This window comes from Tupaia chinensis, unplaced genomic scaffold (genome assembly GCF_000334495.1).
Source record: "Tupaia chinensis unplaced genomic scaffold, TupChi_1.0 Scaffold143996_1, whole genome shotgun sequence".
NCBI classification, from domain to species: Eukaryota; Metazoa; Chordata; class Mammalia; order Scandentia; family Tupaiidae; genus Tupaia; species Tupaia belangeri.
Window position 1 is genome coordinate 3,268,425 of NW_006203847.1, and position 16,337 is coordinate 3,284,761.

The 16,337-nt window shown below is 35.8% G+C and overlaps 1 protein-coding gene across 1 annotated transcript in view; it reads left to right on the forward strand.

Moving 5' to 3' along the window:
* The window catches only part of TENM1 (teneurin transmembrane protein 1), a 659,425-nt gene that overhangs the window by 317,181 nt on the left and 325,907 nt on the right, over positions 1–16,337 (forward strand). Inside the window, 1 exon segment of the mRNA XM_027767184.1 lies at positions 10,629–10,781. Coding sequence (XP_027622985.1) covers positions 10,629–10,781 — 153 coding nt within the window.

Consider the following 16,337-nt stretch of genomic DNA (forward strand, 5'->3'; position numbering starts at 1 on the left):
TCAGCTTAACAAAAGCTTGGTGAGTACCAGTATTTTTTTCTTTTTTTTCTTTTTTATTTTTTATTATCATCATAATCTTCTTTATATTACATTGGATTACATATAACTTTACAGTGTATTACATTGCTTTTTCAAAAGGGAATGCCATGCATGTCAGTCAATACAGAGACATTAATCTCCCCGCTTCAACATTCGATATCTTTTCTGTTTTCCCCAATCAGTATTATTATTATTCTAATTATTTTTTAAAACAGTCAATCGCTATTTCTCATTTTGCTTGTAAAAATACTTTGCCCACCTAGTATTTTTTAAATTGTATAGTCACAAATACATTATCAAGCATAAAAATAGTTTAAGGATGTTATGAAAATGTCCAAGTGTCCTTTCAGTTCTCCCAGCTCCCTCATTCTAAAGATCAGTTCATACTTTCAGTTTTCTATGCATTTATACAGACAAGGGGTCTCCAAAATATTCACAGAAAGTGTGTATTATGAAAAACCTATTTTGGTGGTTTGCTCCAAAATAGACTTGTCATTTAATTTCATCTTCCACAAACTATTTGAATTACTCTTATACATAGAATTACACATTTTTTACTAAACAAAACTGTAGAATATGCATTGTTCTACAGTCTTTTTCATATAAATCTTAGAGCCCTTCCCATCTTAATACATATTGGTCATCCAGTAGAGTGCTGATCAATGTTTAACAACCAGCTCTCTAGGAACGAAAAAAAAAAAGTCCTTGTTTGCCACTGATCCCGAAGGTCAAAATACACCCACTATGGCTGATTCCAGCCACCAACATAAAGTCAATGAGGGTAGAACTGGGAAGAGATATGTACAATTAGCTCTTGTAAACCAATATAAGCCAGCTCCAGTACATCACTGGATCAATCTTTTCACCTCTCTTTATGGCTTTTAATTTTGAAATAATTTTAGACTTGCAAAAAAGGTGCCAATGTAGCATAGAATTCCTGTATACCCATCACTGATGTTAAATCAGTGTTCCAAAGTTCCAACATCTTCCATTGTTAAATTGGACATAACCACAGCACACTACTAAAACTGAGAAATAAACATTGGAATGATATTATTACCTAAACTAAGAGTTTAATTCACATTTCTCCAGTTTTTCCCCTTTTTTTCTCTCCGAGGACCCTATCTAGAATCTCATATTGTATTTAGTTTCCATGTCTCCTTAGTTTCCTTCAATCTGATAATTTCTCAGTTTCAGTCCTTTCATTTCTTACATAGACATTCATAGTATGGATATACCAGTCTTCCATAGATGGATATAGTGGTTGTTCTATTTTTGCTTAACCATGAGGGGTAGGCAAAAACTTTCTGGAAAATAGAATTCAAGTGCAAGTTTATTTTGTTGCAAAAAGTTTTTGAAATCCATGTTTAGTTTTTTCATAACACACATTTTCCATGAACATTTTGAAGACTCCGTGTATATTAACAAAGTCAATATATTAACAATGCTATAATAAATTTCCTTGTATGTGCCCCTTTATGCACTGACATGATTATTTCCTTAGTACTAGAAGCAGAACTACTTGTTCAAAGAACATTCCCAATTTAAATTGTGATAGTTGTGATAGATATCAAAATTCCTTTCATAAGCCTCTTTGCCACTTTATACTTCTGTCAGCAGTGCTGAAATGGGATGTTTCCTGACTACCAAGCACTAAATTAGGTACAGAAAAATTAAGACATGGCTCCTCCCATTGGAGTGCTTAATAACAATGAGGCAGACGTGTAAACATCTTTAATACAGTACAGTAGATTCTATAATGGAGCGCTAAAAGGAAAACATAATATCCCTTTGGGAAATATTCTAGGTAGTTAAGATCACCACTGACCAACAGGAATATAACATGAACCCATATGTACTTTAAAACTTTGTAGTAGCCATATTTAAAAAATAAAAAGAATCAGATGAAATCGATTTAAAGAAAATTTTTATTTAATCTCAATAAAGTATAATATGTAATCAATATAAAAATTATTTTTTTTATTTTCAGAGGGCATGTGCACTCACTAAAAATAGAAATATAGAACCAATCCCCCAATGCGATGTGGTTACACCACAATCCCTCATCTTCTATTCCTTCCTCCTGTCAGTACTCTCTGGACACGCACACACTTGTGCCCTATGCGCTTTTCAAGTCCCCAGCCTGGAATTCAAACTGTGGTTGGCCATGTGGGATCTGGCTCCCTTAACTGGTAAGCCACAGGGCTGATCCAATATAAAAATTATTATTGTGATATTTTACATTCTTTTCTTTAATTCTAACTAGCTACATTTCAAGTGTTCAATAAACACATATGGTGAGTGGCTACCATAATGCACAACACAATTCTATCCCATTCTGCATGTTTTTCTCATATCTTTTTCTGAACCATTCCTATGATCTCTTCCTAATAAGAGAATATTTGCTCTTGAAGGAGAGTAGAATGAGGAAGTATCAGTTATAAATGTTACTAGAGACCACCGATCTTAGAAACGAAGTCCTATATCCTAATAGAACATACAGAGAGAACTCCAGGGAGACTTGGAGGTTCTATAGAAACGTGTAAGTTAAGCTTCTCTCTCTCTCTCTCTCTCTCTCTCTCTCTCTCTCTCTCTCTCTCTTTTTGTCAATTAGGTCAAAATACACCCACTATGGCTGATTCCAGCCACCAACATAAAGTCAATGAGGGTAGAACTGGGAAGAGATATGTACAATTAGCTCTTGTAAACCAATATAAGCCAGCTCCAGTACATCACTGGATCAATCTTTTCACCTCTCTTTATGGCTTTTAATTTTGAAATAATTTTAGACTTGCAAAAAAGGTGCCAATGTAGCATAGAATTCCTGTATACCCATCACTGATGTTAAATCAGTGTTCCAAAGTTCCAACATCTTCCATTGTTAAATTGGACATAACCACAGCACACTACTAAAACTGAGAAATAAACATTGGAATGATATTATTACCTAAACTAAGAGTTTAATTCACATTTCTCCAGTTTTTCCCCTTTTTTTCTCTCCGAGGACCCTATCTAGAATCTCATATTGTATTTAGTTTCCATGTCTCCTTAGTTTCCTTCAATCTGATAATTTCTCAGTTTCAGTCCTTTCATTTCTTACATAGACATTCATAGTATGGATATACCAGTCTTCCATAGATGGATATAGTGGTTGTTCTATTTTTGCTTAACCATGAGGGGTAGGCAAAAACTTTCTGGAAAATAGAATTCAAGTGCAAGTTTATTTTGTTGCAAAAAGTTTTTGAAATCCATGTTTAGTTTTTTCATAACACACATTTTCCATGAACATTTTGAAGACTCCGTGTATATTAACAAAGTCAATATATTAACAATGCTATAATAAATTTCCTTGTATGTGCCCCTTTATGCACTGACATGATTATTTCCTTAGTACTAGAAGCAGAACTACTTGTTCAAAGAACATTCCCAATTTAAATTGTGATAGTTGTGATAGATATCAAAATTCCTTTCATAAGCCTCTTTGCCACTTTATACTTCTGTCAGCAGTGCTGAAATGGGATGTTTCCTGACTACCAAGCACTAAATTAGGTACAGAAAAATTAAGACATGGCTCCTCCCATTGGAGTGCTTAATAACAATGAGGCAGACGTGTAAACATCTTTAATACAGTACAGTAGATTCTATAATGGAGCGCTAAAAGGAAAACATAATATCCCTTTGGGAAATATTCTAGGTAGTTAAGATCACCACTGACCAACAGGAATATAACATGAACCCATATGTACTTTAAAACTTTTAAGTAGCCATATTTAAAAAATAAAAAGAATCAGATGAAATCGATTTAAAGAAAATTTTTATTTAATCTCAATAAAGTATAATATGTAATCAATATAAAAATTATTTTTTTTATTTTCAGAGGGCATGTGCACTCACTAAAAATAGATATATAGAACCAATCCCCCAATGCGATGTGGTTACACCACAATCCCTCATCTTCTATTCCTTCCTCCTGTCAGTACTCTCTGGACACGCACACACTTGTGCCCTATGCGCTTTTCAAGTCCCCAGCCTGGAATTCAAACTGTGGTTGGCCATGTGGGATCTGGCTCCCTTAACTGGTAAGCCACAGGGCTGATCCAATATAAAAATTATTATTGTGATATTTTACATTCTTTTCTTTAATTCTAACTAGCTACATTTCAAGTGTTCAATAAACACATATGGTGAGTGGCTACCATAATGCACAACACAATTCTATCCCATTCTGCATGTTTTTCTCATATCTTTTTCTGAACCATTCCTATGATCTCTTCCTAATAAGAGAATATTTGCTCTTGAAGGAGAGTAGAATGAGGAAGTATCAGTTATAAATGTTACTAGAGACCACCGATCTTAGAAACGAAGTCCTATATCCTAATAGAACATACAGAGAGAACTCCAGGGAGACTTGGAGGTTCTATAGAAACGTGTAAGTTAAGCTTCTCTCTCTCTCTCTCTCTCTCTCTCTCTCTCTCTCTCTCTCTTTTGGTCAATTAGCAGCCTACCTTGAGATCCAAGATGCTTGATTGAGTTTGGCAATTGGTAATGGCAAGATAATACATTTGTTACCTTAATTTTGTAATGAATTTATAATTTCATAGCATAGTTCTTTGCAATTGGATAAAACAAGAAGGCTAGTGATTATAAAATGTACAGGACTCAGCACCAGGGAACATTTGTTAAAAGAGCATTAGAGAGTGCCATTTTTAATCAGCTGTAAAGACATTACTCCTAGAATATCTGAAAAGACATACACGTTTTGTTCAGTCATTGAATTTCAGTGAAAAAATAATAAAAGGAATAGTATTCCCTGAGAGATCTGGGTATGGTCCATTTCTACTCATTGTATTTAGGATCTATAACTGACCTTGCTTAAAGTCAGGAATACTTCTATTACCTCTTCTTTAACCAGCAATGTTCATTTGGATGGTATATATCCCAGAATATGAGATTTTAGTCTGATTACTTTATATTATAGTTACTTCTCATTTATTGGTGACCAGTTCATGAAGCTGTTTAGAGCAGTGAGATAACAGGATTGTGGGTCCAGACCTTATATGTATGAGTTTTCCTATCACTCCTTGCCTTCCTGACTGAGTTCACACTGAGCTCTAGTGTTTTTCACACACTCCATGTAGCACTTCAGGGATTTTTATAATTTCTGTTCCCTCTTCCTGGAAAGTTCCTCCTAGATAGTTATGATGACTTCATTTCATTCCAATATTGGTTTCAATATTACCTCCTCTGAGAGATCTTTCCTGACCACACTTACCTATTTTGTTTTCTTCATAGAACTTATAACTACCTGAAATTTTCTTGTCTATCTCTTTGTTTCCCTAAAAGTTATATTCTATTTTATATTATATTAGTGGGTCATCAGGAAAGTCATGACACATTTTGAATAGAAAACCATAGGAAAATATGTCATGGCTTTTCCAATGACCTAATATATGTTCTTTTCTATCTTAACCAATTAACCTCTCATATAAGTTCTGGGAAGATAGATATTTTTTTTTGTATTCACTGCTGTTATCTTAGGAAACAGTACCTGAAATAAAGATTAAAAAATGTTCGTTAAATCGATTTATGAATTTAACTTAACACTGCCCTGTTTATTCACCAATTAATCCCTTAATTTTAGAGAGTTGGCGGGTCAGCAGGTGGCATGGTGGTAGCTGACCGTGGTTTGAGTCTCAGACCTGGTGCCTTGCTTTCTCAATTTCCTTCTGACTGTGTGCCTGTCTTTCCCTGGTCAAATTAAAATGACTGAATGAATAAATAAAATTAAATAAATAGTTATTTTTTAAAAATTTAGAGAGCTCATAATATCTGTATTTGAGTTTGGAGGACTCACCCAAAGAGGGTGGCTCTAAACACATAACATAGATATCTGCATGGAAATTCACCAGAGGTAAAGGATGCTCTATCTGCTTCCTGTATCCAAGGCTGACTTATAGCCAGTGCATACTATTTAGGCTATATTGGTTTGTTTATGTCTGATATCCATCTTGGTTGGCCAATACCTATACTGTCCTAGCTGTCTAATATTTATTTATTTATTAGAGAGATTTTTGATATGTGGCACATGTGCTCATTGGACACAGAGAGAGACAGAGACAGAGAAAGTAAAAAATCACCCCCTAGGGAGATCGCCATGCCACAGTCCCTTTTCCTGCATTCTCCTCTCAGAATTTTGAGCACAACACACACACTCACATGCCTGGCATGATTTTTCAGCTGCCAGATCCAGGACTTGAATTGTGGTTGACCATGTGGGAGTCCAGTGCCTTAACCACCATGCCACCTACTGACCCTTCTGTCTAATATTTTTAACAATACTTTTCTCCTTATCCCCTGTATGCCCAGTATGCTCAGCACATGCATAGAAAATATTTTTGAGTAAATCAATTAATGTATCTCCATAGCATAAGTACTACCAAATCTTTCTAGGAGTATTTCAGTATACTCCATTGGTCTACATTCTTTTATTTACTGACCTTAGAATGGCAAAATATTATTTACCTCTAATAGAACTTAAACACTGGAGTTGTTCAATGACCTCAATCTATCCTGCACATAAATGAAATTTTCACTTCCTTTCACAGCTCAGCATATGGAAGTTCAGTTCGGAGGAAAGACGAGGCCAATAGTTTTGCCATAGTAGTTGTCATATGTAGCAAGTAATTAACTTTCATTGTGTATTCACACAAATATACATTCCAGTTTGTTCCATAGGAAAGATATAGTAAACTCAAAAAATTCTAAAGCTTCTCTACTCTTAAAGAGTTCTGCACTAAATGTGCCTCTTTTTATCTCTTGATTGACTGGAAGCATTGTATTTCATTTGATGGTGAGAGATTAATTCTTACCTCATATATTTTGAAGTGAATCTCACCACATGCATTTTCTCTCATTTCCAAGTGCCCTCAGGAAACTGGCTGAACTTAAATAGAGTATATAACATAGCCCTTTTGGTCTTCAAAATGAGAACTACTATGCTGTTTGTTACATATGGCCCATCTAATTTCACAAAAGTAATTGAATCAAGGAAATGAGACACATTTTCAATATAGCTTTTAATACTCATCACATTAAAATTATTTGGAGAACAGAATAGACCCAAATTCCTTTATAGAAACTGATAAAAAACTTTAATTGAGACAAGGATGTTAAACCAAACATTGAGTTCTTCGGCAAGGAAATCTCAAAGATGTCACTAATATAGCTTTATTAAGGGTCAGTAGCATACTTTACTTGGAACCATTATCCTTGGAGTTTCAATTGTTTCCATTAATTGCAAGAGAAATTCATCAGGCAGCACTGGCCTTAATCCAAAGAAAAGGGTAGAAACCAATTAAACGCTTTAAAGTTTTAAGTATAAATTAGAAAGTAGGTGTTAAAATCTTTTTAGCTCCAACTAAAAGTGGATGAATGATTTTTAAATAGGCTTTTCTGTTCTCAGTCACTAATTCATATACTGTATATGAGTGTTAGACATACAAATTAGCCCCTTTCAATCTGCCTAGGAACACAAAGAAAAATATGACATGACTTAGGAGCAGATTCACATTTCCCCCCCCTTTTGGTAGGATTTGGTTGATGTTGAAAAATGCAATGAGAAAAAAAAAAATAGAGGGTTCTTCTAGCTTCTGCCCTAGGCACTGTTCTCACCTAACCTTCTGTCCTATTAGTGTCCTCATTCACTCTTGTGACTTTGCTTTTCGCTTCTATGCATATACAACTTTACAGTCTTGTTCCAGCTTTAGCAGTTCTTCAGAACTTTAAGCCCCAAGAAGCTTGTGAGAAGGTTCCACTATCTGGATGTCCCGTCAGTACCCGGAACCCAATATTCCCAAAGCTGAATTCATTGCATCCCTCCTATTCTCTCCCCTTTGCCTCAAACTATTTGTTCACCTACTCATCCTTCAATGCAACACATATCCAGCACCTACTATAACAAGTGCTGGGTTAAGCGAAGAATTCCCTAACTCTATCAATGGTCCCACCATTCTTTCAGTTACTCAGGTTCAAAACGTTAACCATTTGGATCGCTCCCTTTCCCTCACTCTTTTCTTTGTCCTCCCCAAGCGTATGCACATACATGCACCCACACACACAAGCAACGTGTTGCCAAATACTGAGATGCCATTTATGCAGTTTTGCTTTAAGGAATCTCCTTTGCATTAATCCTGCAAATAATGGGGACACTTTTGTGACATCATCTTACTTGAGGCACTAATTACTTCTCACCAAGATTATTTCAGTGCCATCCCAATTGGTTTCCTGGCCAAATCTTTAGACCTCTAATCCATTCCTCTTATATTACTATTGGATTTGTCTTTCTACAAAAGGTATTCTGATGATATCATTTATTTGCCTAAAAACCTCCAATGCTCCCTGTCGCTATCTAATTAATCTTCCTAAAGAAAACTCTTATCGTATCACTGATCTGCTCTGAAAATAGCAATGCTTCTCTGTTGCCTAATAAACTAGATCCAAGTATCTAAGTGTGACAGTCAGTGTTCTCCATAATATGGCTCTAATCTATACTTCAGGCCTTAACTTTCACTATCACCTAAATATGGATAAGTTCCATTTAACCCTAGAAGCTCCCTTTGTCTCAAATACATCCCATACTTTACAAAGTCATATTTTGTTTACACTGCCTCCTCTCCCCACCCACTGCTGTCACTTATCAAAGGCCCTAAACATCCTTCAAGGTCCATGTCTAATCTTACTTCCTTCATAAAATCATCCTGTATCAGCCCAACCAGTTTTAATACATTGTTCTTTTAAAAATTGTTTTAAAATGAAAGCTTCTTATTCTGCACATGGAAAATATTGTCTGTGTTCATTGTAAAAAATATGGAAGATACCAAAATCATAAATAAAATAAAATTTTTATAAGCTCCCTACTATAAACATGTTGCTATATATCCTTCCAGAGCTTTTCCTTTCTAGATATGAATACACACACACACACACACACACACACACACACAATTCAGATCATACTATTCACACTATTCAGTAGCCCAGTATTTTCCATTTGATGCATCATGAATATTTCCTATGCCATTGTATGGCCTTCTGACACGTGATTGTAGTAGCCACATAATCTTGTATTACTATCTCATCAGTTATTTAATTAATCTCCTCTTTATGAATATTTGGATTTGTCAAGCCTTCTAATATTTTTTTCAAATGTTATAATGGGTAACCATATATTTTGATAACCCCCATACTCAATTCATACAAATTGAGTTGCTGGCTCATAGGGTAAGCCAACTTTTAAGTTTTTTTGATAAATGGTACCACATTGCCCTTCAAAAAGGTCACTATGTTTTTATACTCTCATCAGGAGTGTAGGAGAGTACCTATTTTCCTGCACACTGACCAACACTAGGGACTTCTAATCTTCTGATAATAATTTGAACCTGCATTATGTCAATTATTCTGCATACTATTATGGCTATTTTATACTTGTGTTACTACCAAATCTTACCCTAATAGAAACCCTGCAGCAGCTATCATTGTGCATGCTAGCCATTTGGGAAATACTTACTGAATTGAATTGAATCAGAATCATAAAGAAGGCCTTCCATGTGCTCATGGCATTCTATCCACCATTACTTTCTGTAGTAGTTTTCATATGCAATTACAGTTACATGACTAAGAGAAATGGAACGGAAGGGGTCTCAGCTCTGAGGAGCTGCATCCAATCCCAATATAATTTATTAACTAATGCTCCAACTTCTAATCCTGTGACTGGGATAGCTTTAGCATCAAAGTGTCTTTTGGTTTTGTTTTTATTTTTTTATTTTTGAAAGAGAGATTTTTGCTATAGGGCACATGTGCTCAGAGAGACAGAGGCCAAAAGTGAGAAATTACTCCCCAGAGAAGGATGTCCATATTGTATTCCCTCCTCCTCTACTCTCCTCTTGAGATGTTGGGCACAAAAGCACACATACCCAGTGTGAGTTTCAAGCACCTGGGTCCAGGACTCGAACTTCAGTCAACCATGTCAGAATCCAGCACCTTAACCACTACACTACCTACTAGGCCCTGGCATCAAAGTTTTTTTTTTCTTTTGTTTTTGTTTTTTGAGGTTTTGTTTTGTTTTGTTTTTGTTTTTGTTTTTTTGCTATAGGGTACGTGCACACACCAGAGAGACACAGAGAGATGGAGAGAGACAAGGAGGGAGGAGGTGAGAAATCACCCCTCCCAGGGGGAATGGCAACACTGCAGTCCCTTCTCTTCCATTCTCCTCTCTGGATTTTGGGCAATGCACGCAGATATACCTGGCATGAGTTGCCAGCTGCTGGGTCTGGGACTTAAACCATAGTTGACCATGTGGGAGTCCAGCAATGTAACTATCTGACACTACCTGCTGGTCCTTAGCATCAGAGTTTTAAAAACAGCTACTTGAAAAAGTAGCTCCACATATCAGTGTAAGTATAAGCCCCTAGTCATTTTGCCTAACTAAAAGAAAACTTGTCATGACATTTTTTAGGTGCAGTGCGTTAACTAGTTTGGAGCTCTTCTCAGTGAGTCTGGAATAAGTTAATGTGTGATTTGTTTTCTTGCAGCAGTACATTTGTTTGGCCTGACTTGGCAGCTGCAACCAGTTGAAGGAGAACTCTATGCGAATGGAGTTAGCAAAGGGAACAGAGGGACTGAGTCCATGGATACTACTTACTCTCCAATTGGAGGAAAAGTTTCCGATAAATCAGAGAAAAAAGGTACAGTGATCAAAACTATAGATTATTGATTACTTTTCTTCAAATTTAGTCATTAAGACCATATCTGGGATGGTTTCACTTCACATTAAATATCATGATCACTTGAAGGAAGACTGTACGTGGACAGAATAACTACATGTACATGTCTTGTGAGAGCAAAGTTTCCTTTTCTCTAGTGCCTTGAGTATAAACCAATTAAACTTTTTCAAATATGTTAGCAATTTTGAAAATAGATAAATATTTACAGAATGGTGGTTTCAATACAATGGAAATTGCATTTCGCATATAACTACCCTGAAGCAACACGGGCTCCTGATTAAGTTTTCCGTGTCCAAGCCCAGCATTTAAATATAACATTTTACAAAGGGTATATGGAAATTTCTTTTGTTTATAATAAGAAAAAGCCTTTTCTGCTTAATGTAAAGGTGAATGTTTATGTCAAAGTGGGAGAATATGAATTTTTTTCTAGTTTCTGAACATGAATTCATCCTAGTCGGAGAGACAAAAAAATCCTCTTGAGTACTGAACTGTTAAATATAACCAATATGAGCTTGAACTACCTGACTTATTTATGATAAATGCCACAGTACCAGCACTCCTACCATCCTGTTCACACTGAGTGATCTTAGTCCTGATATACAAGCATTGAAAATAGCAAGAAGTTTGTATATGATTTCTTTTGAAATAGGTTTTAGTACAGAGGGGCTTGAGCCATGTAAAATTTCAAGATGTCAATTTGAAAATTAGAAATTGAAAACAAAATGTATAGCCAGCACTATTTTAAGTATTTTAAGGAGATCAGAAATAAATGAATGAATGACCCAAAACCTAATGTCAAGAAGCTTACCATTTTATAGGGATATAAAACAGTGCAATTTTGCTTTAGTAGTTGAAAATAGAATATCATTTTGTTTTATAGTTGTTGAGGTTACTACTCATAGCTTGTGTTTTAAATTCCTTTTGGGGGGGGTGTTTGTGGGGTTTGTTTAGTTTTAAATTTTTTTCACATTTGATTGATTCACAAAAGATCTTAATTAAACTAAATGCTTTCAATAGTATGTGCAGTTGGGGGTGGTTTTATTTTGTTTTTGTTTGCTTTTGTGACTTTGCTTTTGTCCATGCTGCAGTAACAATTAATGCCTAGGGTTGAGGAAAACATTATAGTTTGTTCTAGTTTTCAATTTTCTGTGTAGTGTGCTTTACATTCTGGGCTGGGAACACTTGTTCTAGCCTGGACCAACCTTTCCCAGCAATTTCATTGTTACTGCCAAGAGGGATTGAGGGGAGCACAGGGGCTCAGAGCCGGCAGCGAAAAGCATTCAAGCACACTTAGGATGTTTCTTCCTTACCTCCCTTATAAGATTTTTCTTCCTTATTTTCTCCCTTGATAAATGATTCTTTTAAACCAGAGGGTATAAGACCATCAGATAAATTTATATAAATGATATTATAAAATATATAGTTTAGGGGTTTACTTGTCATTAACACTGAAAAGCTGAATTGTCTGTTTGAAGCATTTAAGACAACAGAAGGTCATCACATAGCTGTCATCAGAGTATACAAAATGTTATATATTTTAAATCAAATCTCTTATAATTCTTTTCTATAAAGTAGGTCAACAATGATGGCTAAAATTTGCTAAAGAATTACCATGTGCCAAAAATTGTTTCAGACACTTCACATGGATTACATTATGAAGGTAACATTATGGTCCTCATCTTCCAAATGAGAAACAGAGGCACAGAGAGGTTAAGAACTTGTCCAAGGTCACAGAACTAGAAACTCATGGTCTGATTAGTCTAGTCTCTTAATTTCTACACGGTACTGAAACCCACACATGAAATGTATATGAAGACCACAAATAAAAAGACCTTTTACGCAATGAAAACAAAGCCCTAGAGTCTATTCATAACTCTTAGAGAAATTCTACTCACCTATATTTTTAATGTATTGTGACAAGTCTCATAAATGAAAAATTGTTTTAAATTTCTGCTCAATTATAACAGCAAACAAGGTAAACCAGTTTCCATTTAATATGTTATCAAGAAAAATTACAATGCATTGGTGCCACATATACCAAGCTGTTAGCTTAAACTGACGTTTTATGGAAGCCTGAACAAAACCTTAACTATAACTGCACATCATGGTTCTACTATATTAGGTCTTTACTGCATATTACTTACCAAGTGAAAACATAGCTCTTCTTTTATAATGCCGTGTATATACTAAACCATACCTTGCTGAAGATGAAATACAGTGTAAGGATATTTTCAAATGGTCAGCTGTATCCTTTTATGGTTTTCTAGACAACACACACCCCATAAATACAGTTCTAGAAGTTTGTATTGATACTATATCCACTAAAGGATGTAACTAAGAACCAGATCATTCTTTTTACATTGTTTTTACATTGATTGTTTTTACATTTATCATTCTTTTTACATTGAACAGATAGAACATTGTAGTACTGTGGTTAAGAGCCCTGACTCTGGAGTCAGACCTGGATTTGCTATTTACTATATTATTTATTGGCTCTCCAGCTCATTCACAGGGCCTTATTGAACCAGTGTCTTCACTGTAACATCAAGATAATAATAATACCTGTCTTAAGACCAACAGGTGGTATAGAGGTTAAGGTTCTGGACTCCCCTGTGGTCAACTGTGGTTTGAGTCCTGGACATGGAGGCTTGAAACTCATGCTGGGCATGTGTGTGTATGCCCAAAATCTTGAGAGGAGAATGGAGGAGAAGGGATTGAGGTGTGGCCATTCCCCATCAGGAGTGATTGTCTCACTTTCTGTCTCTCTGTCCCTCTCTGTCTCTCTGGTGAGTGCACATTCCCTATAGCAAAAATCTCTAAAAAATATAAAAATAAAAATACCTGTCTCATGTGGTTGTAGTGAGGAGCAAATGAGCCAATGGGTGGAAATCATATAGCACAGTTTCTGGCACATTGTTTAATTTAGCAGCAATTATAATTGAGCCAAAAGGCTGACAAATTAGCTTGATTTTCTTGAACTGTATCAACCTTATATTAGGTCCTACAGAGCCTGCTTTCAAATTGGTATCAACTTTTCCATGAGTGCGTGTGTTCTTTTTTTTTTTTTTTTTTGAGAGGTTTTCACTGTAGGGCGCGTGCGCTCGCCAGACAGACAGAGAGAGACAGAGAGACAGAAAGAGAGAAATCACCCGCCAAGGAGGATGGTCACACCTCAGTCCCTCCTCCTCCGTTCTCCTCTCGAGATCTTGGGCATGCACACACACGCGTCCGGCGTGAGTTCTAAGTCACCAGGTCCGGGACGCGAACCTCAGTCGACTACGTGGGAATCCAGCGACATAGCCATTACACTAACTGCTGGTTCCCAGTGCTGGTGTTCTTAGGGTTAAAGTGTTTTCTCTCTTTAAAGCGTGGACTCTCTTTATTTAACATCTCTTATTTTCTAATTATCACCATCAGCTGATGATGGATGGATAAGTAAAACAGCACTTTAGATTAAAAAAAAAATCAAATTCTCCAGGAACTGGTTCCCCCATTAATAGAAATTGTATGTATCTGCTTCTCATTAGGAGATAGAAAAATTTCCTCATCACTTAGTCATCTAAATGAAAGGAAGAAGAATATTTGGTTTTAGACATTTAGTATGCTAGATTTTTTCATTTTTTATTATCTTTTTACATTGAATTACAGTACATCTTTATAGCATACAAAATGGACTTTCCAGAGGATGCTAAAATTTTAAACAATACTCTAGAATTTCAGAAAGAATACATGTCACAACTACATGCTGGAACTCACCAGAAAAGTCTAAGTTGTCATTGTTCAATAAACACAGAATTGAAGGCACTGTAGCAAAACATCCCCTACCTACTTTAGAGTCTTACAAACCTGTCGTAACTCTTTCTCATTAACCAGCAGACTTCATATAACAATTACTTTAAACAAAGCAGGGAATATATGAACAATTAAAAGACTTACTCCTAGATCTGAGTTATGTTATGTCCATAAATAAAATAAAAAATAAATACAATGCAATTTATCAACAAAAAGGGGGTGTTGTAGTCTTAAACATTATTGGATATAATATGTTCATTACAAAACAAAGAGAGAAGAGCTAGCAGGTAGCATGGTGGTTAAGGCACTGGACTCCTACATGGCGAACCACAGTTTGAGTCCCAGACCCAGTGACATGCTTTCTCACTTTCCCTCTCCCTCTGGTCAAATTTAAAAAATAATAATTATGAGTAAAATCAAATAAATAATTCTTCTTTAAAAAAGACAAAGAGAAAGAGAAAGTGATCCATAAAGACTGAGATCACACAGAGAGAACTGAAACTAGGAGCAAGGATGCCTGGTTCCACGTTTTAAGTTTTTTTCTCCTGTTCTTGTGATTATGTCACATAATCTATTACTGAAGAGGTTTTCAATAAGGAATTGTCAAAGATAAAAACCTAACAAGTAAGGAAACTGATTTTATTCAGCCTTTTGCAATAGACAGTTTTTGCCTCAGTCTTTTACAGGGAGGAGTTTAGATAACTTACAAGTGGGGTGATTTACAGGTGTGATTGTTTTGCAATCAAAGGAAGTCTCAGTCAGCTAACTGAACAGGAAATGTTTATCTCTTGTCTCTTGCTAGTTTCAGGTAATAAACAGTTCTAATCTCTTGCAATTATTTATGAGACAAAGGAAGGGAAATAGGAGGGTCTGTATCTGGGCTTTCAGCAGGTTCAGGCAACAGGTCTCTGTTCGACCTTGTCACAGGCAAACAAGGGAGTCATAGGCAGGTCTTAAGAAGTCATGAGAAAGAATGGACAGAGTGTTATCTAATAAGTCATGGGGGAAAAGAGTGTTTGTATGTTTTGTCTTGTTTGGCTTGTTATCCCAGTAAGCCATTTTCTGGAACACAGAAGGGTGAGAGGATTTCAGGAAACAAAAGATTGGGTGAATTTCATAACCAGCATTGTTCTCCAGGAACCCAGGACTCATGTAAAGTCCAACATTGTCAGTCGGATCTGAATGAGGGTGAAATTTATTAGGGAAGCTGTCGAGGACACTGAATTCCTGCAGTGTGAATCTAAAATAGAACACCAGGAACAAAGGAGGGTGGGTGAAAAGATAAAGAATTAAAAGAAGCTAAAGGCAGCCTTTATCTCCTCTAAAATTTTGCAAACGCCTGGCCTTGAGGGGAAAGTAGAATTTCTCTTAAAATTTATCCTGCAAAATATATCTCCACAAAATTGAAGGGAAAAAATGGCATTTTCTAGTCAATGTCTGCAGAATATACGACCATGTAAACAACATACAGCTGATTGATATGACAGAATTTATAGCCTGTCGTGAAGATGCTTTAGCCAAGACCAAATAGTGACTATAGCTTCACCTCCCTGGGTTCCAGTTTCTCATCTGAATAATAAGGAGTTTGATTTTTAACTCTTTCAAGTTGAGAAAGGGGAGACGGCAGGCAGTAAAACAGTTTTTGCAAATTAATTCTTACCCCAAAATGACAAATTTCAATATAAAACAGACAAAAATCAAGTTCTTTCAAATAAGATGAAGAAC